Source organism: Stigmatopora nigra, chromosome 9 (assembly GCF_051989575.1).
Source record: "Stigmatopora nigra isolate UIUO_SnigA chromosome 9, RoL_Snig_1.1, whole genome shotgun sequence".
NCBI classification, from domain to species: domain Eukaryota; kingdom Metazoa; phylum Chordata; class Actinopteri; order Syngnathiformes; family Syngnathidae; genus Stigmatopora; species Stigmatopora nigra.
In genome coordinates this window covers 9125875-9153607 of record NC_135516.1, presented here as the reverse complement: position 1 = coordinate 9153607, position 27733 = coordinate 9125875, and the positions used below count along the sequence as shown (strand labels likewise).

General features: G+C 49.9%; 2 protein-coding genes across 3 annotated transcripts; both read left to right on the top strand.

Annotated features, from left to right (window-relative positions):
* The first annotated feature begins 313 nt into the window (after positions 1-313).
* lamc1 (laminin, gamma 1) lies at positions 314-17864 on the top strand. Its single transcript, XM_077724236.1, has 28 exons — positions 314-914; positions 5781-6085; positions 8395-8525; positions 9430-9596; positions 9665-9856; positions 9931-10048; positions 10276-10374; positions 10442-10578; positions 10692-10814; positions 10970-11159; positions 11223-11335; positions 11395-11616; positions 11745-11933; positions 12156-12401; positions 12480-12633; positions 12834-12976; positions 13041-13219; positions 13279-13435; positions 13516-13721; positions 13793-13872; positions 13939-14076; positions 14202-14346; positions 14413-14562; positions 14651-14765; positions 14838-15037; positions 15443-15601; positions 15690-15789; positions 15936-17864. The coding sequence occupies exons 1-28, from the start codon at positions 524-526 to the stop codon at positions 16190-16192; spliced, it is 4806 nt and encodes a 1601-aa protein (XP_077580362.1). The 5' UTR covers positions 314-523; the 3' UTR covers positions 16193-17864.
* A 341-nt stretch (positions 17865-18205) lies between these two features.
* On the top strand, positions 18206-27683 carry rasal2 (RAS protein activator like 2). 2 transcript variants are annotated; one of them, XM_077724174.1, is made up of 19 exons: positions 18206-18757; positions 21035-21162; positions 21222-21339; positions 22173-22285; positions 22356-22468; positions 22654-22798; positions 23125-23223; positions 23351-23667; positions 23727-23967; positions 24031-24175; positions 24252-24396; positions 24604-24843; positions 24922-25123; positions 25354-25529; positions 25655-25865; positions 25927-26274; positions 26369-26509; positions 26570-26863; positions 27062-27683. In XM_077724174.1, exons 1-19 carry the CDS (start codon positions 18652-18654, stop codon positions 27212-27214), a joined length of 3435 nt encoding a protein of 1144 aa, XP_077580300.1. In that variant the 5' UTR covers positions 18206-18651; the 3' UTR covers positions 27215-27683. The 2 variants fall into 2 exon arrangements, with proteins under 2 accessions (XP_077580300.1, XP_077580301.1); XM_077724175.1 differs by having other exon boundaries at positions 18207-18757; positions 26573-26863.
* Positions 27684-27733: the final 50 nt, after the last annotated feature.

Genomic DNA, 27733 nt, shown 5'->3' with positions numbered 1-27733 from the left:
CAGCAAAGTACACCCTAATACTACGACCACCATATGCGTCGCCAATTAGCTGGTTAGCTTAGCCTGATGACAAACCTGGTATCTTAACAACACGTACACTTTTACCAAGTTGTTTTGGTGGCATGTCGTATTGTTATAAGTAAAGCGTGTACGACTGCAAATGATTGAATGGCGAATTGAGGTTAAGGAAAAACTTTGATTATTTCCGAGAGAGTTCAGGGTTCACTAAGGAGTCGTTCGCGCCCATTTAGTGCCCCCCTCCTACCCGGTGGTCGACTGCGTAATGCGCATGCGCCCCGCCCGCCTCCTAGCTCGCTGGTCCGCCTGGGTGTAGTCTGCAATGTTCGCAGTCAGTCGATGGCGGTGGACACAAAGCGCTGAAGCCACCCCGAAGTTCGCCACTCGCCACAACAACTTTTAACTTTGCTCCCAACTCGCTCGCGACTCGCCCGGAACTTTTTCTCGCCCGCTCGGAGCGAGTCATCGGAGTTCGTATTCCCCCCTCCCCACCAGCGTTGCGGACATGGCGGCGGCGACTCCCCAGCGGTGGTCCCCCCTGGTGGTCGCCCTGGCGGCCGCGCTGCTGGTTGTCGTCGGCGCGGCTATGGACGAGTGTACGGACGAGCAGGGTCGCGCTCAACGCTGCATGCCGGAGTTCGTCAACGCCGCTTTCAACGTGACGGTGGTGGCCACCGACACGTGTGGCAGCCCCCCCGAGGAGTACTGCGTCCAGACGGGGGCCACCGGGGTCACCAAGTCGTGCCACATCTGCGACGCTCACGACCCCCGCAACCAGCACGGCGCCGCCTTCCTGACCGACTACAACAACCAGCTTGACACCACCTGGTGGCAGAGCCAGACCATGCTGGCCGGGGTCCAGTACCCCAACTCCATCAACCTCACCCTGCACCTGGGTAAGCTATGATATCAATCATATGATTGTGATAGCCGCCATATGTCTAACTCAATCAGAGTACATCACCACAGGACAGTAAACTCATTTTTAAACACATTATCACTTAATATAAATTTATAAATCCCTTCATATTATTTATTATTATCATACAGGCTATTCAGTTTTGAGACCCACTTTCTACTGTATTCTGAAGTGTCTCAAAACTTTTGACTGCAGGTGTAGAATACACAGTAAAAAAAAAGTCATACCTAAATCTGGCTTAAGTTTTTATCTTCCTGTCCAGTCACTTTTTAGGTTTATCCCCCTGGTAAACAAAGTCATAATGCACTTGTAACGCTATTTATAGCAGGGTAGCATATGGTATATAGTAATATGTATATGCACTGATAGTTCATAGAAGTGTTTTATGTTGTGTAAGCCTCAAATAGGGCTTTGGGTTCTCGGATGTTGATATATAACAAAAAATACTGATTGTGTTAAATTACTTGTGAGTTAAAATGTTAACTTGTTAAGTTAAGCAGTTTTAATTATTACACATACGCAGTGGGTCTGGCAAACACCAAAACTAAAAGTTTGAGCAGCCAGTAACCACTCCTGGCCATAAAATGAATAAATCTGATTTTATGTGCTGTTAAGTTTAAAATAGCACCTGCTATCATCAATTTCTATTTGACTTTTGAATAAACTTGCTTTCATCCAATAACATGCTAGCATTCTTCTTCAAGAAGCTATGGTGTGTAGCGCTAGCTATCATATTGCTTCACCATATCGAATCCCTAAATGTGAGGAATGCAGTTATTTTATCATGTTTATATATGTGTGTGTATGTATATCTAAATTCATGGGCAATTTACATGTTAACTCATTTGCTGCCATTGATAGTGATTGACGTCAAATCCATTTTGAGGGCCGACAGCGAGTTAAGTTTAATTATAAAATGTCCGCTAAAAGGATCAAAAAGTGCGTGTGCTGTTCCTCTTGTAGCCCGTCTGAACATTCCCGCCAACGTCTCCATAGTAACGCAGTAAAGAGTACTCTGCGCTCTCGCGCCAGCAGAACTTTGACCCCGAACCAGCGCGGCGGCGGCCATCCCACCGTCCGTCTTTCGGGCGCTCTCGTCTTTCGGGGTGTTTAAAAAAAGTCTGTCTATTTCAGCTCGGCATTCCCGGGGCCTGCGCTCATGCGGCTCGCTCGTCCCGGCGTCGCCGTGGCGACCGTCACGGTCACGTGACGCCCGAGGCGGAAGCGCTTCGGCGGCGCGGGGGAATTTCTCAGTGGATGCTAACTACTTTTTCAGTGTGGGAAAAAGTCAGCCAGCAGCCAGCTGCTGTAAACTTGAATCCTCGGGGGGCTGAGTTGAGGTTGGTGGGTGGGGGGGCGTGGGATTGTGATGATGAACATCTGGAAGCTCAGCTGACCACCTCTCATTCACGGAAGAGGCGCGCCTCCTTCTCGGATTTGGAACGTCACGCTTTAAATACACAAGTGATGCTCGCCGCATCTTCTATTTTGCCGTATTCACGTGTCCACCCGTCTGTTTTTCTGAAAGGAATTGTGAGATATGTCGTCCTAAACAGTGTTTTCCCATTGGGAAAAATGACAAGAAATGACAGAATATGGACATAAACACATAATCCATGGAGAGAGTGCCAAAGTTAGCCGTAATGTATGCTACAAATAGCTATAAATAGTTTAACAAGTGCATTATGACTTCATTTACCTAAGAAGGAAGTCAGGAGAGATGTGGGTATGACAATTACTACTGTACATTTTACAATGGCGATAACAGAATACTTCACCATACAGTAGGATAAGTAGTGTGTCAAAATTTTGGACTGCTTTTTTTATGGCCTAGTAATCATACTAAAAGCCAGAAGCACCGATGAGTGAATAGCAAATACCTTGACATTGTTAAAACATACAGGAGGGGGACTGACTGTATATAATATCCATGAGCACAATGACAACACACATTGTTGTCTGTGTGGTATCAAATGTCCCAGCATGCATCTGCTTGTCCTTCTCACATCTCCCCTCTCGGCCAAAAAGCGCAGCAGCTGCCTCTGTCCAAAATTCCCACACTGACTTTCCTTCCCACACGACAGGAAGTTACTTGAAGGATCAACATTCCACAAATGACTAGCTCCAGCCGGGTTATACATATGCAAATGAGCTTCAAAAAGCAAAACACACATCAGAGCTGAGTAGGGAGCAGGTGTTGGATGTCAACGCAGGAAGCTGCTCAGACAACTTCCTGTGACATCATGAATGTCTTGCGCCAGGTGTTTAAATTAACTCATTCACTGCCCCTAACAACAATTGATAACGACTTTATCCAGAAAGTAACTGTCCTTAAAAAATAGTTTAAAAAAACCCAACCTTTTGTGTTATTTTTGGGGAAAAATACATTTAAAAAAGGAATAAGACAATCATTAATTAAATAAGAAAATTATTACTTACTGTTAACTTTTTAGATGCCATTGACATCCAATTCATTTTGAATGTTGGGCATTTAGTGCTGTCAATGGCTACCACTGAGTTAATAACAACCTAATGCACATTCCACATTTTACAGATGTGCGCAGGCAAACACATCATTTGCCACTTATGGGATGTTTTCTAGGAGCAAACTTTTACAACTTCCCGGGGCCCCTCGGGACCAATGTTTGTTGCGTCTGTTACAAATTTCAAGTTTGACCATATCTGCACTTCTCCCAAACTAGACCAGACTAGTCAAGACCCGTCTAGACTAGTTTGGGACCAGTCTAGACCAGTTGTGACCACCACATGTTACAATTAGAGGTGAAGTATGCAATAGCATTAGTACTTCAAAGGCAGCCAACAGACAAGCAGGAAGTAAAGATCTCACGCACGAAACGTCACGTGCCCCCCGACTGCCCCCAGACTTGACCTTTCAACTACTATCGCGAGACGTTCAGATAAACATGTTATTATGTTATGATGTCATCGGTAAGGTCGCCCTACCTAAGATGGCCTCCACATATGCACACAGAACAATTGGTGAGTTTACCAAAATGATGAGAGCTGTCCAATTATCTTTCCATAAGAAAACTATAATGTTATGTCAATCTTTAATCATCTAATCATTTAAATTGACATCAGGTACAGCCACATAATTGGACGTCCATCACTGTCAATGGCAGTGAAAGAGTTAAGAGTGTAACGGTGGGGGGGTGACGCCGTCCCGCCGGGATTGATAACGAGGTCACTGACGGTTGTTCCCGACACGCGGGGGCTGAAACGCTTCCTTGGTGGTCTCTTGAATTAGCACACAAACTCGGCACCTGCGGCCGTCACATGACTCGCTAATCTCCTGTCGGCCAATGGCGACGCTCGCCGCTCGTGTCTCTCACACACGGACATCAAAGTGCGCCTTGCGTTTGGCTCCACGCCTTTCCAACCAAGATGGCCGCTACCAAGCGCGTCACAGGCAGGGAGGGCGAGAGTTTCCGTGCGTAACTCTTGTCGCCGTGTCACGACGGCTCCCAAACAATCGGCGACTGTTAACCCGACGGCCGCTCCGACCTTTGACCTGCGTCCGCCGCCCGGCGCCCACGCCGACGCTCAAAGCGCTCTTTGATTTGTTCGGAATGCGATGAGGTCATTGGGTGCCCCCCACCCCCTGCCCCTCCCACGTGCTGAGCCTTCCTTCTCCCCCTCCCCCCTCCAACCCTCTCCCCCTTCCCTCCCTACCTACCTACCTCTCCCCCCTCCCCCCACACTACTCATCCCATACCTCCCTGGAAGTCATTCCCAGGAATGCTTATCAGAAACTCCTCTTTCCAAAGTTTGGAAACAGGCTGGAATAAAATGTGAAATCCTGCTTAAAGTATTTTTTAACACAATTTTAATATTTTGATTATTGATGAATCATGTGTGATATTCCAGAATATAAACTTTCCGAAGAATTTCCCATTGTTCACCAATTATTAGTTGGACAACTTTTTTAGGATTAATTTAATTTTTATAAACTTTACTGAAAAAAAACATTTTTGAAAAGATTCTCATTTTGATCAGTGTTTAGCATTCGACTACATTTCCATTTCTGACTCTTAACCAATTGAGCAATGACTCTTGACACTAATTAGCTGCCATTGACGGTAATGGACAAAATACATTTGCTTTTTCATTGACCACATAGTAACTCCATTGTCTCGACATACGACTATGTCAAGAATTTAACTCTTAAGCTAAGACGTCGGAAATCTTTGGTGAATAATTGGCCAGTGTTGTCCTTTTCCCCTCCCCCGCGGGGCCTCTCACTGTCTTTCCGAAGCCCCGCCCCCTCCCCATGTGACTGCTAGTCTCTTGAAGAAAAAGTTCTTGTCAGGGCTTGTCTTGTCCCCCCCCTAAGGGACGAGGAGTGGGATCAGTCGGGGGTCCGCACGTCACAATAGTTGAAGAAGGTCCCCGGGCCATTTTGACACTCTTTTAACAAGTCGACACTGTTCCTTCGCAAATGTGCAGCACACACACACACATACAATATGATGTCATATTCAAGCTTCCTGTCATAAAAGCCAAGTATCCAATCACCTTCTGTTTCATTTTGAGACCCCCCTGGGTGACCCTCACTGTTTACACTTTACATTCTTGGCACACACTGGGCCTGCTCCCACTCGTCAGGTATGCGTGTCCTCTATGTCACAAAATGGCCGCTGGTGGTGGGGAACAGATGTTCACATGGGGCCTGAAGTAGAATGGGATGATGTCATTATTTTTACAATTGGTGATGTCACATTAGCATTAGGGTTGGAAATGGTTGAACATCTAATAATTGATTGACGATGGCTATCTTCACATGTCCTAACGTTAGCATAAATATGCTATCCTTCTCTTGTAGGCAAGGCTTTCGACATCACCTACGTGCGCCTCAAGTTCCACACCAGTCGCCCCGAGAGCTTCGCCATCTACAAGCGCGGCAGCCGGGACGGCCCCTGGACGCCGTACACGTACTACAGCGGCTCTTGCGAGAAGACGTACGGCAAGAACAACCGCGGCTTCATCCGCACCGGCGAGGACGAGCGGCGAGCGCTCTGCACCGACGACTTCAGTGACATCTCGCCGCTCACGGGGGGCAACGTGGCCTTCTCCACGCTGGAGGGTCGCCCCAGCGCCTACAACTTTGACAACAGCCCCGTCCTCCAGGTGCGTGGCCACTTCCTTATTTGAGCTGGGACGCCCGGTCGCCTATTTTGGGCCGCGCCTAACAAGTCCACCGGGGGCGTGGCCCGACACCCGCGGTGGCTATGGCGGCGTCCGCGCGGTGGCGGGTTTCACTGCCTCGGTTTTAGAATGCTGGCCGCCTCCCGCTGATATCCAGCTGTCAATCAAAGTCTAAAAGTGGCACTTGGCCATCAGAATGTATAAAAAAGATGAGCTAGTCCCATTATACATGTACAGTAACAGTTTGCCTCTGCATTGTTGAAACCGGGATGTAGTCAAAGGCTGGGGCAGAGGTTATATGAGTCAGACAAAAACAATAGTTGAGAATGGTTGACGTTATCGAGTGACAAGTCAGAATAGAAAATTGAAAGTGGATCAGAGGGGGAAGTCACTAACGATTAGGAAGTGCTGAAGTTAGAACATGATGCAAGTTAAATATCACCATAAGACAAAGTGGGTGATGAAACATCAAGATCTCGCATCAAGGCTCCCAATTTGAAATGGTTGGATTTCCCAAAGTATTCATGTAAATTTTCTTTTGAAAAACTAAATAATTCTCACCAAAAGTGTTGTTGTTATTGTTATTGCTGTTTTTTAGCAAATGGTTAGTTCGAGATCTTGAAAAATGTGGCGCGGCCTCCACTGGGCAGACTCTTCCAGAAGACGCACACCGTGATTGATAGACGGCCAATGGCGCAGCTGCGGCTTGGGTTGGGGGATTTTTAGAGGGGGGTTTTTTTCCAACCAGAAAGTATGACGGCAGCTGCGATTGATGGTCATTGACGAACCAGTCACTCTAACGATGTACAGTTTTTACAGTAAGCACACATATCTAACCGCATATGACCACTCAAAACTAAGGACTAATTAACTCTCTGAAAAATGAGCATTTGATGTCTAAAGCTGGCAGAGAAGGAGTTAATGATTGACACGCGGGTGTGACAGTCAGTCAACAAAGTCCGGCATGTTTGCTCCGTGCAGGAAGCCAAGGAAAAGAACAAAAGCGTGCAAACACCTGCTCAAACAAAGAGTCACCGTTAAAATTGGCCTCTGACTTTTTGCTCCTGAGCCTAACCACACACTCCACATTTATTTGATATATATTCTTTTAACAATATCCACCTACATCTTAATGACTGGTAACCCATTTAAAAAGTATTTTTAAAGTGTCCTGACTGTGTTTGGTCAATGTAAAAACCACTATTTTGAAAACAACTCCATTTTATTCATCACATTCTCACAAAAATAAGTTTAATGTTCCTTTCGTCTTACGCAAGTATTGTTTTGGAGTTCCAAATCATTGCCAAGTGTTTTTTCTGCTTAACAACTTTCCCCCAAAACCACTTTAGCATTAGCGTGCGCTCGCCATCTCGTAGTAAAAGCCAAGTGGCGTTTGTTTGTCACCGTCTCGCTAGCGTTGGCGTCCGATTCTCCCCGCAGACGCGGATTGTTGATCCACTCGCAGCTGCGGTGAACTCTCACTCGGGCGTGGAAAAAAAGAAAAAAAAAGGAAAAATTCCCGCGGGGGCAACCGATAAGCTTCCTTCCGACAGTGAGCGCGCCGGGCTTGGCGAGCGGCCTTGGCGGCCTGTTGTGAAACGTTTTTATCATCCGTGACGAGGACGAGCGGGGCTTTCGCCGGGCCCTGCTCGCCACCTGCACTTGCTATCGGCCCGCCGAGAAAACAAATGTCTTTCCTCTCGCAGACTTTGTGTCTGCTTGCCGTCATCTCGACGGCGTTGAAAAATGAGTATTCGTAGCCAGTCCTCCCTATTTCAATGTATTGGACATCTATGCTAGGCAATGGTTGGCAATGAATTCATGTTGGCTTAACGATGTGTTCATTTTAGGAAACTGAACAGGTGGCTATAAAATTTTACTGCAGCTACAGCTGTGACAGATAGAAAAATAATTGCCTTTAAACCAAAAGTTGGCTGTTGTTGGTCTGGAACTAGCGCTCATCTCACAACAGCGCCCCCATTTTCTGTGGTGGTCAGGTTGTGTAATTACAGTTCACAATGATCACATTTTTTTTATATTCTCATTGATATACATTATTTCACGATAATTATTGTTAAAGTTTTATCAACCATCTCTCTCTCTAAATTGGCGAAATTGCAAAATGGTATTTTTTTGGTAGTACCAATATTTGTTGAAAGTTTTAATTACAGTATTCCTTGATCTCGGCGCCACTGACAGTGGCGGCAGACGTAAACGGCAGAGCTTGTTTGTTCTTCAAGGTGCAAAAACATGTAAGATGTTTTGACTGTGTGTAAACGGTTGTCTGGCAGGACTGGGTGACGGCCACGGATATCCGCGTGACCTTGAACCGTCTCAACACGTTTGGGGACGAAGTGTTCAACGACCCCAAAGTGCTCAAGTCCTACTACTACGCCATCTCCGACTTCGCCGTGGGCGGAAGGTAAGCCGGCGCTCTCTGGGAATGTTGTCTTCCGTAATCTCCCCTCCGTGGCATTCCGCGCATTCCCGGCCGCCCGGGATTACGGGGGAAACCGGAACGGGGCGGAACCGGCGGCGGCGGCGGCACCACGGACGGAGGCCGACCGGCGGCGCGTGCTCGCACAACCAATGTCTAATCGCTCCTCCCAAGCCAAAGGGATTGGACGACTGGCAGCGTCCATGGCTGCCAATGTTGGTGGCGTTTGTAGGACTGCAGATGATATCATTGGGTGAAATATTTTATTTTGAAAGGGAATGCAGCTCAAAATGTCTAAGATGGCATGCCAGATTGATCTTTACGAAAGCACATCAATCCGGGAAGACCTTTTGTTGACAATTCACAACACAGTCAATTGGATAAGGGACCAATTGTCCACCCAAGGGATTCTTCTCTGAAGTGAATCCTCCAAATTGGAGCTTTCTGTAGTTGCAATGCAAGTCCAAACACGCATGGTTTATGTAGTGGAAGATGTGGCACGTGGTGAAAGCCTCCCGCAGACTTTTCCTTCCTTGGCGTGTTTTTTTCCAGCGCGTCTGCCAGCAAAGCCCCGAAAACGACAAAGACTTCAATCAAATCCCCCCTCTCTTTCCTGCCGACGTGTCTCGGCATGTCGTCTTCCGTTTCGTCTTATTTGTTCGCATCTTCTCTTTGTACACGCACTCATCCTTGGAACTGGTGCAATATGGAAAAAAGTCTTGACATATTATATCATGATATTCATACACCGCCACCATGTCCTATCAACGCCACATTACTTTTGGCATAGTATTATGACATTGAAGTAGTACAAAGTTTCAATTTTTTAGAGCAGCCCCACCCGGTTGGTGACAACCAATGAGTTAATAACCAAGGTCTCGTCTCTCAGGTGCAAATGCAACGGTCACGCCAGCGAGTGCTTGAAGAATGGCGACGGCCATCTGGTGTGCAACTGCAAGCACAACACCGAGGGAGCCGACTGCCAGCTGTGCAAAGCCTTCTACAACGACCGCCCGTGGAGGCGTGCCACCGCCGACAGCGCCAACGAGTGCCTGGGTAAGTCACCGCCTCAGTCCGTCACCCCGTCGTCTCCGACCATTGACGCGAACTTTCCTGCCGCTCAGCGTGCGAATGCAACGGAAAAAGTTCCGAATGCCACTTTGACGCCGAGCTGTACCGGGCCACGGGGCGCGGTGGCCGTTGCAAGAACTGCGCCGACAACACGGACGGACCCAAGTGCGAGCGCTGCCTGGATCGCCACTACAGGCGAGGCGGCGACGACGACCGATGCCTGCCCTGCGCTTGCAACTCTGTCGGTGAGAGCCCGCTTGGTCCTTTCCCGTTTTCATCGTTCTCTTGAAGTTATTGATGGATGTATTGGTGCGTTCAGGTTCCCAGTCCCCGCAGTGCGACAACCGAGGCGTGTGCGCGTGCAAACCGGGTGTGACGGGTGAAAAGTGTGATCGCTGTCAGCCCGGATTTCACAGTTTGACGGAGGCCGGATGCAGGTACAGCAAGTAGAGCCCCAAAACGGTCTTATTTAAGCGCCCCCTGCTGTCTAAATCCATCAGTGCACACATGCAACCCTTTTTAAAAAACATACATAAAAATATGATTAGATTGATTTTTTGATTTGATTTTAATCAATAAGTTAAAATAATGTCAAAATAAGAGAATATTTACTTTAATGCTTCTGTGTGCGCGCTAATATGAGCAATGTGTTTGTTTTGCGTAGACCGTGTTCGTGCTCGCCAGCAGGAAGCACCCAAGAATGCGACGTCAACACGGGACAATGTCGCTGCAAGGAAAATGTGGAGGGCTTCACCTGTGACAGGTAACCCAATCGCACACGCCCACTGGCTCCTCCATCCTGGCGTGAGCTCCACCTTTGACCCTTTCAGGTGCAAGCCTGGATTCTTCAATATGGACCCCAACAGCGACGAAGGCTGCTCGCCATGTTTTTGCTTCCTTCACTCTTCCGTCTGCGAGAGCGCCAGCGGCTTCAGCGTGCAAACCATCTCCTCAACTTTTGAGAGAGGTAACCTCCTTTGCCTGACCCTCAGGCGTATTAATAGTAAAATTTATTTACTATACATAGTCACTTTGCTCGCTAAATCAAATATCATTTCATGATGTATTGTTTGCATGCAGATGACGAGCAGTGGACTGGCGAGCAGCGGGACTCCGCTAGCGTGGCGGTGAATTGGTCACCCAGCGGTCAGGATATCTCACTGCTGTCCGAAGACTATTTCCCCATTTACTTTGTGGCGCCAGGTAGGCTTCCATATGGCCAATTGAGGGTCCAAACCCTTGTTTTGCTTTTAAATTATACTTCAAATTTGTTTTATATGAAGAAAATGGTCATTCAGGGCCAAATTATTCCCAAAATAATGGTATCGCCCACCCCTAATGTGATGTTTTCCGGACAGACAAGTTTTTGGGCGACCAGCTGCTTAGCTTTGGCCAGAACTTGAGCCTGAGTTTCCGCGTGGAGCGCCGCGACACCCGGCTGTCGGCCGAAGACCTGGTCCTAGAGGGGGCCGGCTCACGGGTAGCCGTCCCTCTCATCGCCCAGGGCAATGCCTACCCCAGCGAGCACAAAACCCACTACGTCTTCAGGTAACGTGACCCTTCCCGTCGCCCCCATCCCGTCCCTTAGCTTACCTCGCCGTCGTCCGTCAGACTCCACAACAGCGCCGACTACCCGTGGAGGCCGGCCGTCAGTCACTCGGACTTCCAGAAAATTCTCCACAACCTGACGGCCATCAAAATCCGCGGCACTTACAGCGAGAAGAGTACGTTCGTCCTTGGCTTGGCCTTTCCTTCACTCCGCGGCTAACTAAACCTCTGGCAGGCGCCGGGCACCTGGACGACGTGAGCCTGGTGACGGCGCGGGAGGGCCCGGGGGAGCCGGCCCGCTGGGTGGAGCGCTGCACGTGTCCGCCGGGCTACGAGGGTCGGCGCTGCGAGCGCTGCGCGGCCGGCTACCGGCGCGCTCACCCTTCGCAAGGAGCCTTTAGCGACTGCGAGGCCTGCCACTGCAACGGTCACAGTGACAGTTGCGACCCTGACACCGGTACATAATAACGCCTCCTAGATTTAGTGCATGAAAAGAATAATAATGAAAAAAAGATGTATATAAAAGTCCTAAATATTTTTGTTAAAATATAATATGACTCACGTACAGTTTTTTGCATTGTACAGGCGCATGTGACTGTCTGCACGACACGGGAGGTTTGAGCTGCGAACGCTGCCGGGACGGTTTCTACGGCGACGCCGCCAAGGGGTCGTCCTCGGACTGCCAGCCCTGCCCTTGCCCTGCGGGTGCCACCTGCGCTGTCATTCCCAAGAGCGGCCAGGTGGTGTGCACCAACTGCCCCGTCGGCACCACAGGTAGCCGGCGCCACCACATAGCTTAGTTTTCTTTCTTTCTTTTGGTTTATTTTGTTTCCAGCCACTTGAGGCCAGCGGTAGCCTTGTTCTAATTCACAGGTGTCAAAGTGGCGGCCTAAGAGCACAATTTAGCATTAAAGTGTCATCTATAACATGCTTTGCTTATGCCATGGCTCAAGGAGTATTAACCCGACAAGCCAATCTTTTGTTTGCCTCCCTCAGGCAAGCGGTGCGAGCTTTGCGATGACGGCTACTTCGGGGACCCCTTGGGTCAGAGCGGTCCCGTGCGTGCCTGCCGCGCCTGCAAGTGCAGCGACAACACCGACCCCAACGCCGTGGGCAACTGCGACCGCGAGACGGGACAGTGCCTCAAGTGTATCTACAACACGGACGGCTTCTTCTGCGACCGATGCAAGGACGGTTTCTTCGGTAATCCGCTGGCCGCAGAACCGGCCGACAAGTGCAAGGGTGAGCTGGCGGACGCCGCGGCGGGCCATGCTGTCACTCACTGGTGGATCTGACGCGCTACCTCTTTTCCACCCGCAGCATGCGCGTGTTCTCAACACGGGACTTTGGGCAGTCAAAGCGGCTGCTCGGCGGTGACGGGGCAGTGCCCTTGTCTCCCCAATGTCGTTGGGCGCGACTGCGGCGCCTGCCAGCTGGGATTCTTTAACCTGCGCAGTGGGAACGGCTGCGAGCGGTAAGTATCAGTTTATCCTTAAAGTCTCACTAACATAAGTTTTTACACTCAAGTTAAATTATAGAATCTTCTCAAAAAGTGTTCAAAAATCCTCACAAAGGTCGGTCTTTTGGTCAAAGTAGGAGTAATTTGCATTACGCTCGAATGACATTTTTTATGCAAGTCTAAGCGAGGTAAAGACTCGGGCGTTGCCTCCACAGGTGCAACTGCGACGCCATCGGCTCTACCAACGGGCAGTGCGACGTGGTGAGCGGGCAGTGCGAATGCCAGCCGGGCGTAACGGGCGCCAGATGCGAACGCTGCGAAGTCAACTTCTTCGGCTTCAGCTCGTCGGGATGCAAACGTAAGAATTACTGAGTCGCTATGTTTCCTCGCCGACCGTCTCACGTGACGTCTTGCCTTCTCAGCCTGTGACTGCGACCCCGAGGGTGCCCGGTCGGGTCAATGTCAGGAGGACGGACGCTGCCTGTGCAGGCCCGGCTTCGTGGGCGCCCGTTGCGACATGTGCGAGGAGAACTACTTCTACAACCGCACGGCGCCCGGTTGCCAGCAGTGTCCTTCCTGCTACAGTCTGGTCCGCGACAAGGTGGGGAGCGCACGCCGCCTATCACGCCGCCTTTCCGCTCACACGCGGCTTGGCCACAGGTCAATCAGCAACGCCAGAAGATCCACGAGCTACAGACGCTGATCGACAACCTGGCGTCCGGTCAGGAGACGGTCAGCGACCTGGCCTTCGAAGAGCGCCTGAAGGAAGCCGAGCGCGCCGTCCTGGACCTCCTGGACGAAGCGCGAACCAGCAAGGGTACGCTCGTTTTTAACGGCTTGAAAAATGTCAATGTTTTTCACCATAACAAAGCCCGCCTTTACGTTTTTGCCGCTCAGAAGCGGATCACGGCCTGGTGGAGCGCCTCAACGTCATCAACGGCTCGCTGAGCACGCAGTGGAAGCGCCTGCAGAACGTGCGGGGCACGGTGGAGGACACGGGGGCACGGGCCGATCGGGCGCGAGACCGAGTCCGGCAGGCCGAACACCTGATCCACCGAGCGCGACTGGAATTAGACAAGGCCAAGGACGCCGTGGCCCAAGTGGTAAAAGTGGCGCCGCCACGCCGCTCCTCCGTGCGCGGCGGCAGCCCTGACGGTGCACGGTTTACTCGCAGGACATTAAAGCTCCGAGCGGTGACGGCGATCCCAACAACATGACACTGCTGGCCGAGGAAGCACGCAAATTGGCCGACAAGTAAGGTCCCGCCGGGCTTAGGATTTTGGGGTCCCGAATCCGAGTTGACGGCCGTTGTGGGCGCAGGCACAAGACGGATGCCGACCAGATTGAGAAAATCGCCAAGGACGCCAACGACACGTCGACCAAAGCGTACAACCTGCTCCTCAAGACGCTGGATGGAGAAAGCCAAACTGCCCGCCAGATAGAGGAGCTCAACAAAAAGTGAGTGCCAAAAATACACACCCAAAAAGTGAACAAATGATTGTATATTGGATTTGGGCAATGATTTCATCCATCACTGTTGGGAGCTGCTGTGTGACACTTTGTGACTTGTTCCCAATTCTCAGGTACAAGGAGGCGCTGGAGCTGGCCAAGAATTTAGAAAAGCAAGCCGGCAAAGTCCAAGCAGAGGCAGAGGAGGCGGGAAACCACGCCCTGAAGATCTTTGCTAACCTCACCGGTCTCCCGTCCTTCGACACGCACGCCCTAGAGGTAAAGTCCGGGCTTTGCGGCGTGGATAGCCACACCCGTGACTACCATCACCTCTGAATTTTGCAGGAGGAGGCCGCCAAGATCAAGAAGGAGGCGTTGGAATTGGACAAACTGATTGACAAAGCGGAGAAGGAGTACAACGAGCTGAGGGACGACCTCAGACCCAAAGAAGACGAAGTGCGCAAACTTTTGGAGAAAGGACGAAGCGAACAACAGGTACCGACCACTATGTAGTATATACATTTTAAGTCAACCAGAACCCTTTTAAAAAGTACCAACAACTAAATGTATTTTTTTTCTGCAGACGGCCGACCAGCTCCTGGCCCGCGCCGACGCCGCCAAAGCCACGGCGGAGGAGGCGGCCAAGCGGGCTCAGTCCACCTTCCGTGAAGCCGAGAGCATCCTGGACGATTTGCGAGGTGCCCGCCCCCGTGCCCCCCGTTAGCCGTTAGCCGTTCGCTGACCCCGAGTGGTTTGCTCATCCTTGACAGACTTTGACCGGCGGGTCAACGACAACAAGACGGCAGCCGAGGAGGCCCTGAAGAGGATCCCGGCCATCCAGGCCACGGTCGCCGCCGCCGTGGCCAAGACGCAGCAGGCCGAGGCGGCGCTGGGGACGGCCGACGCCGACGCCAGACAAGCCAAGGTCAAAGCCGAGGAGGCCGAACGCATTGCCTCCAATGTGCAAAAGGTGCGTTGCTACCCATTTGGATTTGTCCTTTTTAATGAGGATTGTGACATCACCACCAGAATAATCATCATGTCTAGCTTTCTAGTCCTACAATAGCTAGCTTACTACCCAGCTAGCACATGTTGACACAAAGCTATATATAGAGTGCCTATAGATAGCATGCTAGCAGAAGTCTGCTACTTATTCTGGGTACAACATCAGCTGTTTGGAGTTTTTTTTTTTTAGTAGGCCGGACCAAAACAGCTGAGAAAAGAAGTCATTTGGCTCCAATTTCCTTTCTAAGCCTTTTCTGTCACTGTGTGTCGCAATGGATTTGTGTCCATAATATGGTCTGCTATCATTTCAAAGTGCTGTGCTGCAGTATTTCACAAGGCCTATAAAAGTCGACATTTTAATGGCTTGCAGGGCTCAGCCAAGACCAGAGAGGACGCAGAGAAAGCCCTTCAGGACGCCAACAAGCTGGACGACGAGGTGGACGACATGATGGACCGGCTGAGCGCCGCCGAAGAGGAGATGACTAAGAAGAAGGCCGAGGCAGACCAAGATATGATGATGGCCACCATGGTAAGGCCTTCCCATGTCGCAACACGTCACATCATTTTACCCAATGGGGTTAATGCAGCCTTTTGGTTCTTCCCGAAAAAATGATCAGGCTTCCGCCAATGCCAAGGAAGCGGAGGACAACGCCCGCAAGGCCAAAGGTGCCGTCAAGACGGTCCTCAACACCATCGCCGCCCTGCTGGAGCAACTCGGTAAGTGCGGAAAACGTTCACAGATCCTCAAGTATTGGCAAGGCTTGAGGTCATTTATCATGACATTGGGAAGATTAGATTAGATTACATTACTTTATTTATTCTGGAAATTTCTTGGATAGTGGTTAATGTGTTTCCCTTGGCAGGCAACATCGACAAAGTGGACGTGAGCAAGCTGACGCAAATCGACGAGTCGTTGCGGAGCGCCAAGGAAAAGATGGCCGACAGCGAGCTGGATCGCAAGTTGAAGGAACTCAACGAGGTGGCCCAAACGCAGGAGGCCATGATCGGCGACTACGACCGGCAGATCCGCGAGATCCGCGCCGACATCGCCAACCTCAACGACATCAAAAACACGCTGCCCGACGGCTGCTTCAACACGCCGTCCCTGGAGAAGGCTTAAGCCGCCATCTCGCCGCCGCCGGAACTTTTACCAAAACTCTCCTCCTTGACCCTTTTTATCTGTTTGTTTGACTTTTTTTTATGGGCGCGTCAGCGCAAAGCACCAGAGACCAGCACGAACCCCGCGAGACTGCAGGCGGGAAGTCCCTCCCTTCCCGCCGTCCACCCCCCTCCCTGGTTTTGGCGCGTTCTTCGCGGGTGACCACATGGGGGGCAACGCGCAAGCGGTGGTCTCCGCAAGCCGTTTGAGCTTTTGTCGCGCGAGAGCGCCAAATTAGCCGCGCTACGTAGCAGTGCGTCCTCGCGCCCCGTCCGGTAAATGCTCAAACGGCTCCGGCGTCCGCTTCAGGAAGGGAAAGTTGCGTGCGGCGAAGCGATGGAAGCGATGCTCTGATTGCTTTATTTATGGATGGCTGCATTGATTTCGCTTCAGCTCCAGTTAATAGAAGTCTTTGTCTGTGGTCACTCGTGAAACGGGGTTGCTTGTCACAATTTTAAAAAAATCTTTTGTGAATTTCTTCCCCTTAACACGTTGTACAACATTCAACAGGGATGCTTAATATCCCTGGTTGGATTCATCATTTTCATGTTTAAGTCTTTGGCTGCCATTGATGGCTGTACACGTCCAATTCATTTGAACTGGGAGGAGCTAAAACTGAACGTACAAACGTATTGGGAATTCACAGTCAGTTTTCCAAGTTTAACCCATTGATGCCTGATTTGCATAAATATACAACAACAAAAATGTGGGGAATGGATTGGTACAGAAAACATATTTTTTACAATTAGAGTAACAAATACAACTAAAATTGTAAGATTAAAAAAAGATATTTTATTTTAGAAATCTATATTTATACACACGGAAATCAAATTTAATACAAATCATTCTTTTATTTATCATTTTTAATTTGAGGGTTTTTATCATTTTTATATATTTCTCAATTTATTGATCTATATTTAGTATTTTTATATTAGCACTATTTTAATATACTTCTGTATTCCCCATGACTTGATGTGTATCTTTAAAAGTATCAATTCAGGCTTCAAAGGGTCTCTAAATGAATTGGACGGCTATTTTTTTGTCAATGGCGGGCAATGAATTAACTACAAAAATGGTTTAGCCTCACTTCCAGTGGATTGGACGTCTACAATCAATAATCCAATTGAAAGAGTTTGAATTCCGTTTTTTCCACCGTCAACCACACTGAAAGGTCAATGCCAGCCATCCCAGTGTAAATGGATTGGACGTCGTAGACAGTGGTCGACTTCCCTCCTCAGCCGGACTCTATGCAACTTTTGTACATTTGCTCTGATACACTGGTGCTAAGACAATAAGAAATGTGTGTCCGTGTGTATGAGTGTTTGTTTTCAACGGGCTTTTTTTGTGTCGAAATGCCGGCCTTTCTCCTTCTTCTTTCACGTCACGCGACTCAAGTCACGACGTAGTTAACCTTTTGATCTGTAACGACTTTGTGCCTTAATATATGAACTTTGTGTGTGTAATCCAAATGAGAACACTATGACCTTTGACCTCCATCCATCCACGTATCGACCATGTAAGCACACGTGTGTAATAAAACAGTATTGCTAAGTTATCAGGCGCCGGCCTTCCTTTTTGGCGTCATTTGTCATTTCATTAAAGAAAAATAAATACATTTAAAAAAAACACCAAACTTGATATCTTTAGTGCACTTTTTGAAAGTTTGCTGGGTGGTGTTGTGATCTTTGACCCCTGATCAGGTTTCAGATTGAAGAAAAAAAATACACCTAAACATTTTAAAACGTATTTTCAATCTTTTAATTGTACATTGTAAATAATACATTTTTATTTAGCTTTTTTTAAAATGGTAATCTTAAATGTTAGCCATTCACAGTAATAGAAGCCTTGGTCATTCGAATTAATTCTGTCCAGCAGGTGGCTACATAGAGTTCGGCTCCGCAAATAGAAACTGAGCTGTTATTTGAATGACTTGACTTTGAAACACCCCCATAATATATTTTCCTCTTAATGCAATGTAAAGTTGTCGATGTAGATGGACTTGCGACGAAGCAAACCCAAGAATCATTTCCTTGACCGTCTCGTGTGGGCGTGCGTGCGCGTGCATATGTCCCTGGGGACACGCCGGCGCGCGCGCCCCCGTCTTCACTTTTTGAGTCTTGTCTTGTTCGAGCCAACTTTCTCCCTCGCTCCCGGCAGGCCGGTCAGGACGGGACGGGACTGGGACCAAACGGGACAGCGCTTGTTTGGAGTTCCTTCTTGCCTCGTGGCGGGGAAGCCAGAGGTCCGTTGACATCCCCGAACAACGACGACGACCTCCGAGAACGGGAAACATGAGGCGGAGTCGTCCGGACTTGGGGGAGTCCTCGGCGGCTAGCGGCGAGCTAAGCTAAGCTAACGTTACTCCAGCTCGAGCCGTCGTTTGGAGCGCTTCTCGGGCCAAAAGTTTCAAAGTCGTCAACATGGACGAAGCGGACTCGTTGGACGGCGGAGTGACGGAACCGAACCCGGAACCCCTCTTGGCAGTGGCCGGCGCATGTCAGCAACAGGGATGGATGCGCGTTCACGGTAAGAACGACCGTGACGTCAAACGCACACAAGCCGGACACGGCTTCGGCAACGGTGGGGCAAACCGGACCGAGTGGTTGCCACGGTAACTGCTTATACCAAGTAATTCCATGCTAAAGTCAAACTTGCATTTCGGTCCTTAACACTCACTTTTCAACATCCTTGCACAAAAGAGCACAAAAATCAGTTGCAAAAGAGGCAGTTACAAACACAACAGCTGTAGAAATTCAACTAAAAAAATTGAGTCACAATTTTTTTTCCGAAAACTGTTGTATATTGGCATTTTCCCTTAGTTTTTAAATAAGTAGTATCGTGTATACATAGAGCTTAACTGTAGTCACAAAATTTTTCCAACCAAAACATCTTTTAATGAAGTCAAAACAATTCATAAAGAACCAATAAAACTTAAGAAGTAAAATTTCACTTTAAAACAAAAAAAATCTTGCCATTGAAACCAAAACAATACACGCATTTTTTCACACCGTTTTTTAAAGAATGAACAAAAGGTTTTTTATGAACTGTTTATTTCAAATGTAAACAAAAAAAATCTTTTAAAATGTATTTTTAAATTACTTTCAGATTTAAATTTAAATTATAGAATGTACTTAAAAAAATTGGCTGGTAAATAAATCTTCCGTCAGGTCTTTATCTGCCAGTGATGGACGACATTAGGCGTCCAATCCATTTGGACCCACTTGCTCAGTAACCCAAACATCCAAACACGCCCTAGCTCTTGCGCAATGTCCCATTTAGACACATGAGCTCACCCTTCGGGACTCCGGCGCCACTCCCGCATTCTCGCCACCGAGGTCACCGGAAGGCCGCCGTCCGTTTTCCGACCTTCGCTACCGAACCATAGACGGCGATAGACGTCCAATTTCCATGGGAAGCCTATCGTCGTGGATGGCGGCAACGGGTTGATGTCAGTCCGACGGACAATGGAGTCCGACGGCGACGGGAAGCTCCACAGGAAGTGGCTTCCCAAACAGGAAAAAGAAAATAATTTGGCCGTCAACATCTGAAAATAGCTCACCGGAGCCATTGGGATTTCCACGGAATGTTGTTCGGGCAAAATCAAGCTATCGAAATATATTTGAACTTATTATCCGTTAACTCATTGACTGCCATTGACGTTAATAGACGTCCAATTCAATCAATGCGTGACAGCCAATGAACAAAGGTAGACATTTATCGCTGCTTTGCGCTTAATTGCTGGATTTTGGAATTCCACATGCTAAATTAGTACCACTAATCGGCCTTAAGATGTCCTCGTACTTAGCCAATTAAATATCCAAACCACTAGTCACACACATATGAGCTAGATATCTTAACACATGAGCAAAAGCATGTACGCAAACTACTGCTTCTGTTTACACTGGCAAGATTCAAAAATGTGTGTGGGTGTCAATGGGGAAAAGCTGTCATCATTAAAATGGCCCACGTCCCCACAGAAGATTGGACTATTCTCAAAGTCTCACGACGACTCATTGAGGATCAAGTCTGGAGTAGTCACGCCCGTGTTTAGCCGTCGCCGCGGAAACGGGACTGGCGTGACGCCGCTTGTGTTTGCACACGCGTGTGTTTAAGAGTTGGCCGTTGAGTCGGAACGCTTTCCATACGTCTAACTAAACACCTGAGCTAGTGTCGATCTTCCAACATTTCAGAACAAGCACAGCTGAAGGATGGATGTCAACAAGTGTTGAACATTCCCCCACGGGCGTCCAGTTTCCACTTCCCAGCTGCTTGACTCCTCCACTGCCATTGACGGGGATACATGTCCAATTGTCTACCGCTTGAAAACAGAATTGAACTTTAGTGTAGATGGGACGGGCACCTTAAAAAAGTGCTTAAATTCCATTCTAGAAGATTTAAACAAGTTTATCACTGGTAAAAGTCTAAAAACAAACAATCACTTGCTGCCAACCCTCCCATTTCAAATGAATTGGACATCTATTGCCTTGAATAACAAAAGCTTTGGAAACTGGTTTTCAATCTTGTCCGAGACAAAAAAACAAAATATTGCGTCACCGAAACCTTTGAAGCCCTCTCGGTTATTATTATTATTATTTTTATCTTTCTGCACCTGACGTGCAGTATTTCTACTCAGGGGGCAAAGGTCACACTTGGTAAGGGAGCAAAGTTGGACTCCTCAACATTCTGCTTTTGGAGGTCGTTGACCTTCTCATTTTTGTTTTATTTTAAACAGATTTATGACCCCAAGTCAAGTGCTATTAAAATAAGCCTCTTTTGAATTAATTTTGGTTTGGTGTGTTTCAGAGGTCAAAGGTCCCGCAGCCCATCGTTTTTCTTGCGGCCAGAGTCCATGTTTGGATCCGGGCGGGTGGGAAAAGAAGTTTTGCGTTTTGACGGACAGCCAGCTGCTGCTCTTCGGCGACCCCCAACAGGTGAGCCCCGCCCCATCATTTTATGGGACGTCCCTCCTAAATTTGGACCCCGCGCCCAGAATCGACGGGAGACTACGGAGAACTCTCCAAACGGCGCCCGCAACCTGCGCCGGACCGTCAGCGTCCCCTCGGAGGGTCACTTCCGAGACTATCCACCAGATGGCGGATTCATGTTGGGTAAAGTCAATTTAGGGTTAACCATGTTTATACATACTCGCTACCTCAACATGTTTTGCGCTTAATCCTAATCTTAGCCTACTACTCCACCATTTATCCTTCTTTGGAATTGATGAATTTTGACGGTCCACCCCCTTCCCACCAACATGACCACTCCCCTCAACTCCCCCCCAAAAGCAGGAAATATATCTATTTATATGTAAATGTAGGTGAATTCACACATACAGACACAATAATACTGGGTTTAAACATAAACAAGTGTTCAAGTGTTAATTTTTCCACCCACGTAGTCCTTGTTATCCTTGGCCCCGCCCACTAAGATTCTAAACGGCCATTGACTCAGGTTCCGCCCTTTTACCTGGGGAGTGCACTTTGCACTTTGACGCCACCTTTTAATCGTAAGCAATCCTCATTTCTGGCGCCTCAAGTGCGCCCCCAAGAGGACTGCGATGTCACGGTGGTTCCCTCTGCTGAGTCACGTCGTGACCTCATTTCCCGTTTCGGCTTACAACCAAAAGCGTCTACCCCGGGGGTCAATGTCGCGGCGAGATGCTGGAGGTCACGCGCATCCGAGGAAGACGGGAAGTAAGAGAGGGCGGGCGAGCGGTCGTCGATGGGGAAAATGCGCCGAGAGATACAGACAGAGCGAGAGAGACGGCGAGGAAGTGGTCTTCTAAACTTAGCGCAAAAGTGGAGCATCTTCCCGAGTGTCCATGGCCTGCTTGTTCCGGAACTTGCTTCTTCTTTTTACTCCAAATTCGCGTACGACAAGCACCAGCGCCACCAACGACGGCGTAGCTCACCTTTGTTAACGCCAATCTTCTCTCCCGCAGAATCGCCATCCAATCCATCACCCAGGAGGCGGAGCATCCCTGGTCTGGTGGCCAATTCGGACAAGGGCGTCGTCGTCGCCGACGCGCCTTCTTCCTCGCCTTTCCGAGTGCCCGTGAGTTTCTTTGCTTTAAAAGTAACCATAGTCATTTTTTAACCTTTTTTTAACTGTTTGTGCATTTCAGGGCTTTTTCAGCAAACGTCTAAAAGGTTCCATCAAGAGGTCCAAAAGTCAAAGCAAATTGGACCGGAACAGCAGCTTCAGACTTCCACTTTTAAGAAGTGCCGACACCGATAGGTACGCTTCGTTTATTTTTCATGCCTATTTGTGTTTGTGCCGCATCAGAGTGACGACTGTGGTTGCACAAAATTAGCTAGGACCGCCTCCGGTTGCAAGAACAAGTCTATTTCCGGAGAAAATGTCGATAGAAAGTATTGGATGTCCTTAATGCCTCACATGGCCGCTCGTCTTTTGTGTCTCAGACTCCCTCAGCTGAAGGAGTCCACGTCACGCGAGTCTCTGACGAATCCCGGCGGCGCTCCGGAAGCGCTGGAGCTCGACGGGGTCGATGCCGTCGCGGTCCGGCCGCTGCATGCCAGCGTTCTGGGTCGGGACTTTTGTTTTGAGGTGAGCCGGTGGAGGGAGCTTAAAGGTGCTACGACACTGTTAAAAAATCCAAAAAAATGACCTCATTTCATAGAAAAATACAATTTGGCAGTCAAATTTGGTCAATTTTCAAAATGTCACTAATTCCGGTTGTGACAGCACAACCAGAATTGATAGAATGGTAACATGGCTAACATAGCATAGAACACGTAGCTAGATAGATAGCAGGCTAGCAGATTTGCAGCTAATTATGCATATGACATCATGTGTTTGGAGATTTTGCAGGTAACTGTTGAAGTCACGTTCCGTAGTGTTTGATTGCCACTTTTTTGTCCGCCTGCCGTCAGGTGACCTCCTCGGGCGGCACCAGGTGCTTCAGCTGCTCCTCGGCGTCGGAGCGGGACAAGTGGATGGAGAACCTGAGGAGGAGCGCGCAGCCTGACAAGGTTTTTTTTTCGGATATCAGTAAAAACATTACATTATTTTCCATAATGCAATGTAATGCAACAGAAGTCCAATCCATTTCAATACACAATGAATCCCACATTAATATTTCTCCGCTTGCCTCTCGAGGACAATCGACGCAGGACGGAAAATCTGCTGAAACTGTGGATCATCGAGGCCAAAGACTTGCCCCCCAAGAAGAAGTACTTCTGCGAGCTGTGCCTGGACGACGTGCTATACGCGCGCACCGGCGCCAAGACCCGGGGGGAGCGCGACGGCCCCTTCTGGGGCGAGTACTTGACCCTGGCCGACCTCCCCGCCGCCCGCAGCCTCACCGTGCACGTCTACCGAGACGCCGACAAAAAGAAAAAGGACAAAAACAACTATGTGGGATTGGTCAACGTCCCCGTGGCCACCGTGACGGGACGACACTTTGTGGAGAAATGGTAGGCACGCTTAAGCAAATTCCTACTTGAAGTCACCGACGACTTTTAACGGTTTCCAGGTACCCGTTGAGCACGCCGGCCGGCTCCAAGGCCAAAGGGGGCGGGCCCTCCTTGCGTCTGAAACTGCGTTTTCAGAGCGTGGCCGTGCTGCCCATGGAGTGCTACAAAGAGTTTGCCGAGTACGTCACCGCCTCTTACGGGACGCTTTGCTCCGCCCTGGAGCCCGTCATCAGCGTCAAGAACAAGGAGGACATGGCGGCCGCCCTGATGCGCATCTTGCACGCCACCGGGAGGGCCAAGGTGAGTGAGACCCCCGTCGTCGGCAACATCCGGCTGGTGGAGGTAACCGAAATGATCCCGCAGGATTTCCTGAGCGACGCCGTGATGTCGGAAGTGGAGCGCTGCGGCGAGCACGACGTGCTGATTTTCCGGGAGAACACGCTGGCCACCAAATCTATCGAGGAGTATCTCAAACTGGTCGGGAACCAGTATCTCCACGAGGCGCTGGGTGAGAAGTTGACGCCTAGGTCCATTTCAGTTTTAAAGGAATGAAAAGGAAAATTAACTGTAACCATTGTGCGCAGGCGAGTTTATCAAAGCCTTGTACGAGTCGGACGAGAACTGCGAGGTGGACCCTGGCCGTTGCGCCGGCGCCGAGCTGGCCGAGCATCAGAGCAACTTGAAGATGTGCTGCGAGTTGGCCTTCTGCAAGATTATCAACTCCCACTGGTACTGCTTCAACTTCATATTTACAAAAGTCACAAAATATACACCCCTAGGTCAATTCATCATGCAAAATTGACATCCATTGAGAAAATACATAACATTTTCCAAAAAGATAGGCTTTTGAAAATGGATAAAGTCCATCAACAATTTGCTAGATTGCCCCACCACACCTGAAAATGTCCCTTTATCCCGTTACTCATCTGCCTGCAGTGTCTTCCCCCGTGAGCTGAAGGAAGTGTTTTGGTCATGGAAACGACGCTGCGAGGCTCCCGGACAGCCGGCGGGCATCGGCCGCCGTCTGATCGGCGCCTCGCTTTTCCTGCGCTTCCTGTGTCCCGCCGTCATGTCGCCGTCGCTCTTCCAGCTGACGAGGGAATACCCCGACGAGCGCACGTCCAGGACGCTCACTCTGATCGCCAAGGTCATCCAGAACCTGGCAAACTTTACAAAGTATGCCCACCAGGGGGGGTTTTGGGGGGCGCTTTGCTCTTCCCACAATGACCCGGCTCACCACATTGGCGCCCGCAGGTTTGGCGAAAAGGAGGAGTACATGGCCTTCATGAACGACTTCCTGGAGCGCGAGGGGGCGGGGATGCAACGCTTTCTGGGGGAAATCTCAGACCCGGAAAGCCCCTCCGGCGCGGCGGGATTCGACGGATACATGGACCTCGGCAGAGAGCTGGCGTTGCTGCACGCGCTTTTGGCCGACGTGGTGGCTCAGCTGGACATGGTATGTACTCGCTTCTTCAAATTGGGAGTGTCATATTCAAAAAGTCATATGTTCTATCCACATTTTGTAACCAGCCCAGTTTGCAATAATTCATTAATATGTATTATCCCTTTGTAGAATGTTTTTTGTTTTGCCTGACTTAAGTCACATGACCATGTAGTTTGCTTTCATTAATTTCCATCTTGTTGTCTCCCCGCCCGTCGCCTCGCCCACATTCTGTCGCCCGCCAGCGTGAAAATTCCTTCCTGCAGGCCACGCGTGCCAAGCTGGGCCCCTTGCCGAGGATTCTGGGGGATATTTCGCGTGAGCTGGCGGGCCCCGAAGCCCGGCCGCGTCGCCCCGCCGACGACATGGCTGCCAGCTTGTCGTCCGGTCTGCACAGAATTTTTGACGAGCCGGCCGACAGGTAAGTGGAACAAAATCAGTATATAATGAATGGCTAATTATACGATGCCCTCTAGTGGCTACGATGAGTATGACAACTCGTCTCACGGTTCAATCTGACTGCTTGTTTGCCTTTTTTTGTCCCAGTGTGTCATGTCCTGACGTGAATTTATCAACGGCGGTCACCCAAGGGGCGTACGCCTCGTCGCCCTGCCAACCTTCCTCCGTCGCTGCGCCAGCGTGTGGACGAAGCGTCTCCCTGGCGGACCTTCAGGACACTGACCGGAGTCCGCAGACGGATTCCCGAGTACCCGCATTACCGCCATTTGGAGACGCACTGCCTCAGAGCGCCCCGCAGGTATGTCGTACAGTCAACTGATAGGGTGATGGATCACCCACCTATACCTGTGTGTGCTCAGGTACGCCGCCCTCTGGCCCCGCCCGTCGAGCGTCCAAGCGGCCCGCTGCCACTCTCTTTCCGCAATCCCGCCTATCGGCCGGGCAACCCCACCTCTCCTGCAAGTAGCTCCGCCCCCTCGCCTCACGACTCGGGCACCGGTAGCTCCCGCGGGAGCCGGCGAGGGGGCCTGGGGGGGAGTCCGGAACGGGCAGCCGCCGCTGTGGCCGCGCCCTGCCGGGGTGTCGCCGCGGGCACCGCCAACATCATCAAGGTGGAGCAGCAGAGTCGCCTGGCCAGCTCGGATAGCGCGCCGACCGACGGCCGGCCCTCTCCCGACGGGGCTCCGCCTTCTGCCACCACACAGCGGGTGAGTGAGCGGGGTGTGCAAACATTGAGAAGTTACATTGAATCAACACAAAGTGACCCCAAAAACATGCCTATTCTCATCCTTCTGTTTTCAGGCGTCACCGTGCACCATGTCCCCCGTCGAGCGAACGGCCGCCTGGGTGCTCGGCAACGGCCAATATCACCAGGATAGACGGCGAGGGGAGCCCACGCACGCCGAGGGCGGAGGCACAGAAGATGGAGAGCATTCGGAAAAGGTAAACGGTTCAACTTTGCCGTTGAGGCCCCAGATATGATGAGATTTCCAAATTTGCCAGCAGCACGAGGCCGAGGTGTGCCACCTGCGGGATCTCCTGCGCGCCTCCTGCCGCCGCCTGGAGGAGTACGAGCGCCGGCTGCGGGCGCAGGAAGTCTCCATCGGCAACATGCGCTCCGACTACACGGCGCGACTGGACGCCAGCGAGGAGAGGCGGCGACGCGAGCGCCAGCACAAGCAGCAACAGATTGACGACATCCTCTGCAGGCTGCTGGTGGTGGAGGAGGAGCTAAAACGCGACCACGCTGAAATGCAGGCGGTCATTGAAAGCAAACAGGAGATCATCGACGCTCAGGTACGACGACACTTTTACACCATTGCCGTGTCTTACGGATGGAAAAAAAAACGCAAGCTGGTGGAAATCTTAGTGATCAATGGCGCCAATGATTTATTTGTGTGGCAAATTTTGGCTGCTGTGAACTTTGACCTTTTGGGGTCAATGTGAATGTTTTCTTTGAGCTCCTGTAACTTTTGACTCCGTGCGCCCAATCAGGAGCAGCGCATCGTGTCTCTGGATGCGACAAACGCCCGACTATTGGCAGCGCTGACGCAGGTTAAGGAGCGCTACGGCGTGGCGCCGCACCCACGCAATCCCGCCAAGCTGTCCATCACCGAGAACGGAGAATTCAAAAACAGCGGCTCCTGATAGGCCAGGAGAGGAGTAGGGGCGGGGCCGAGGCCCACCTTCACTGTATGGGTGTTGACGTTCGAAAAACCCAACTTTTGTAACTTTTCTAATGTTTGATGTGTCTTTTATTTTAAAGCGACAACGTTTTTATCCGCACGTTTCACATTTTATTTATTTCTCCGCTTACTGTTCGAGCTACTGAAGTGTGCAAGTTGAGGCCGTTGCGTTAACTCTAATTAAAAGTGACGCTCAAGAATGTAACGCTATTCTCTATTGATAGGGCACACTTTGGCTGCCATTGACGGTGCTAGACGTCCAATCCATTTCGACCGAGAGGGAGCAAACGAAAGCCTCCCACTCAAAATGGATTGGACGTTTACCTCCGCCAATGACACTACAAGATGAATATTCACAGCCAGTCCTCCCATGTTCAAGGAATTGGACCACTGTACATGTCAATGGCAGCCAATAAATTAAAGACTATTATAAAAAATGACTTATGAGCATTATTGCAAGCCATGAGCAGTGTTTTTTTAT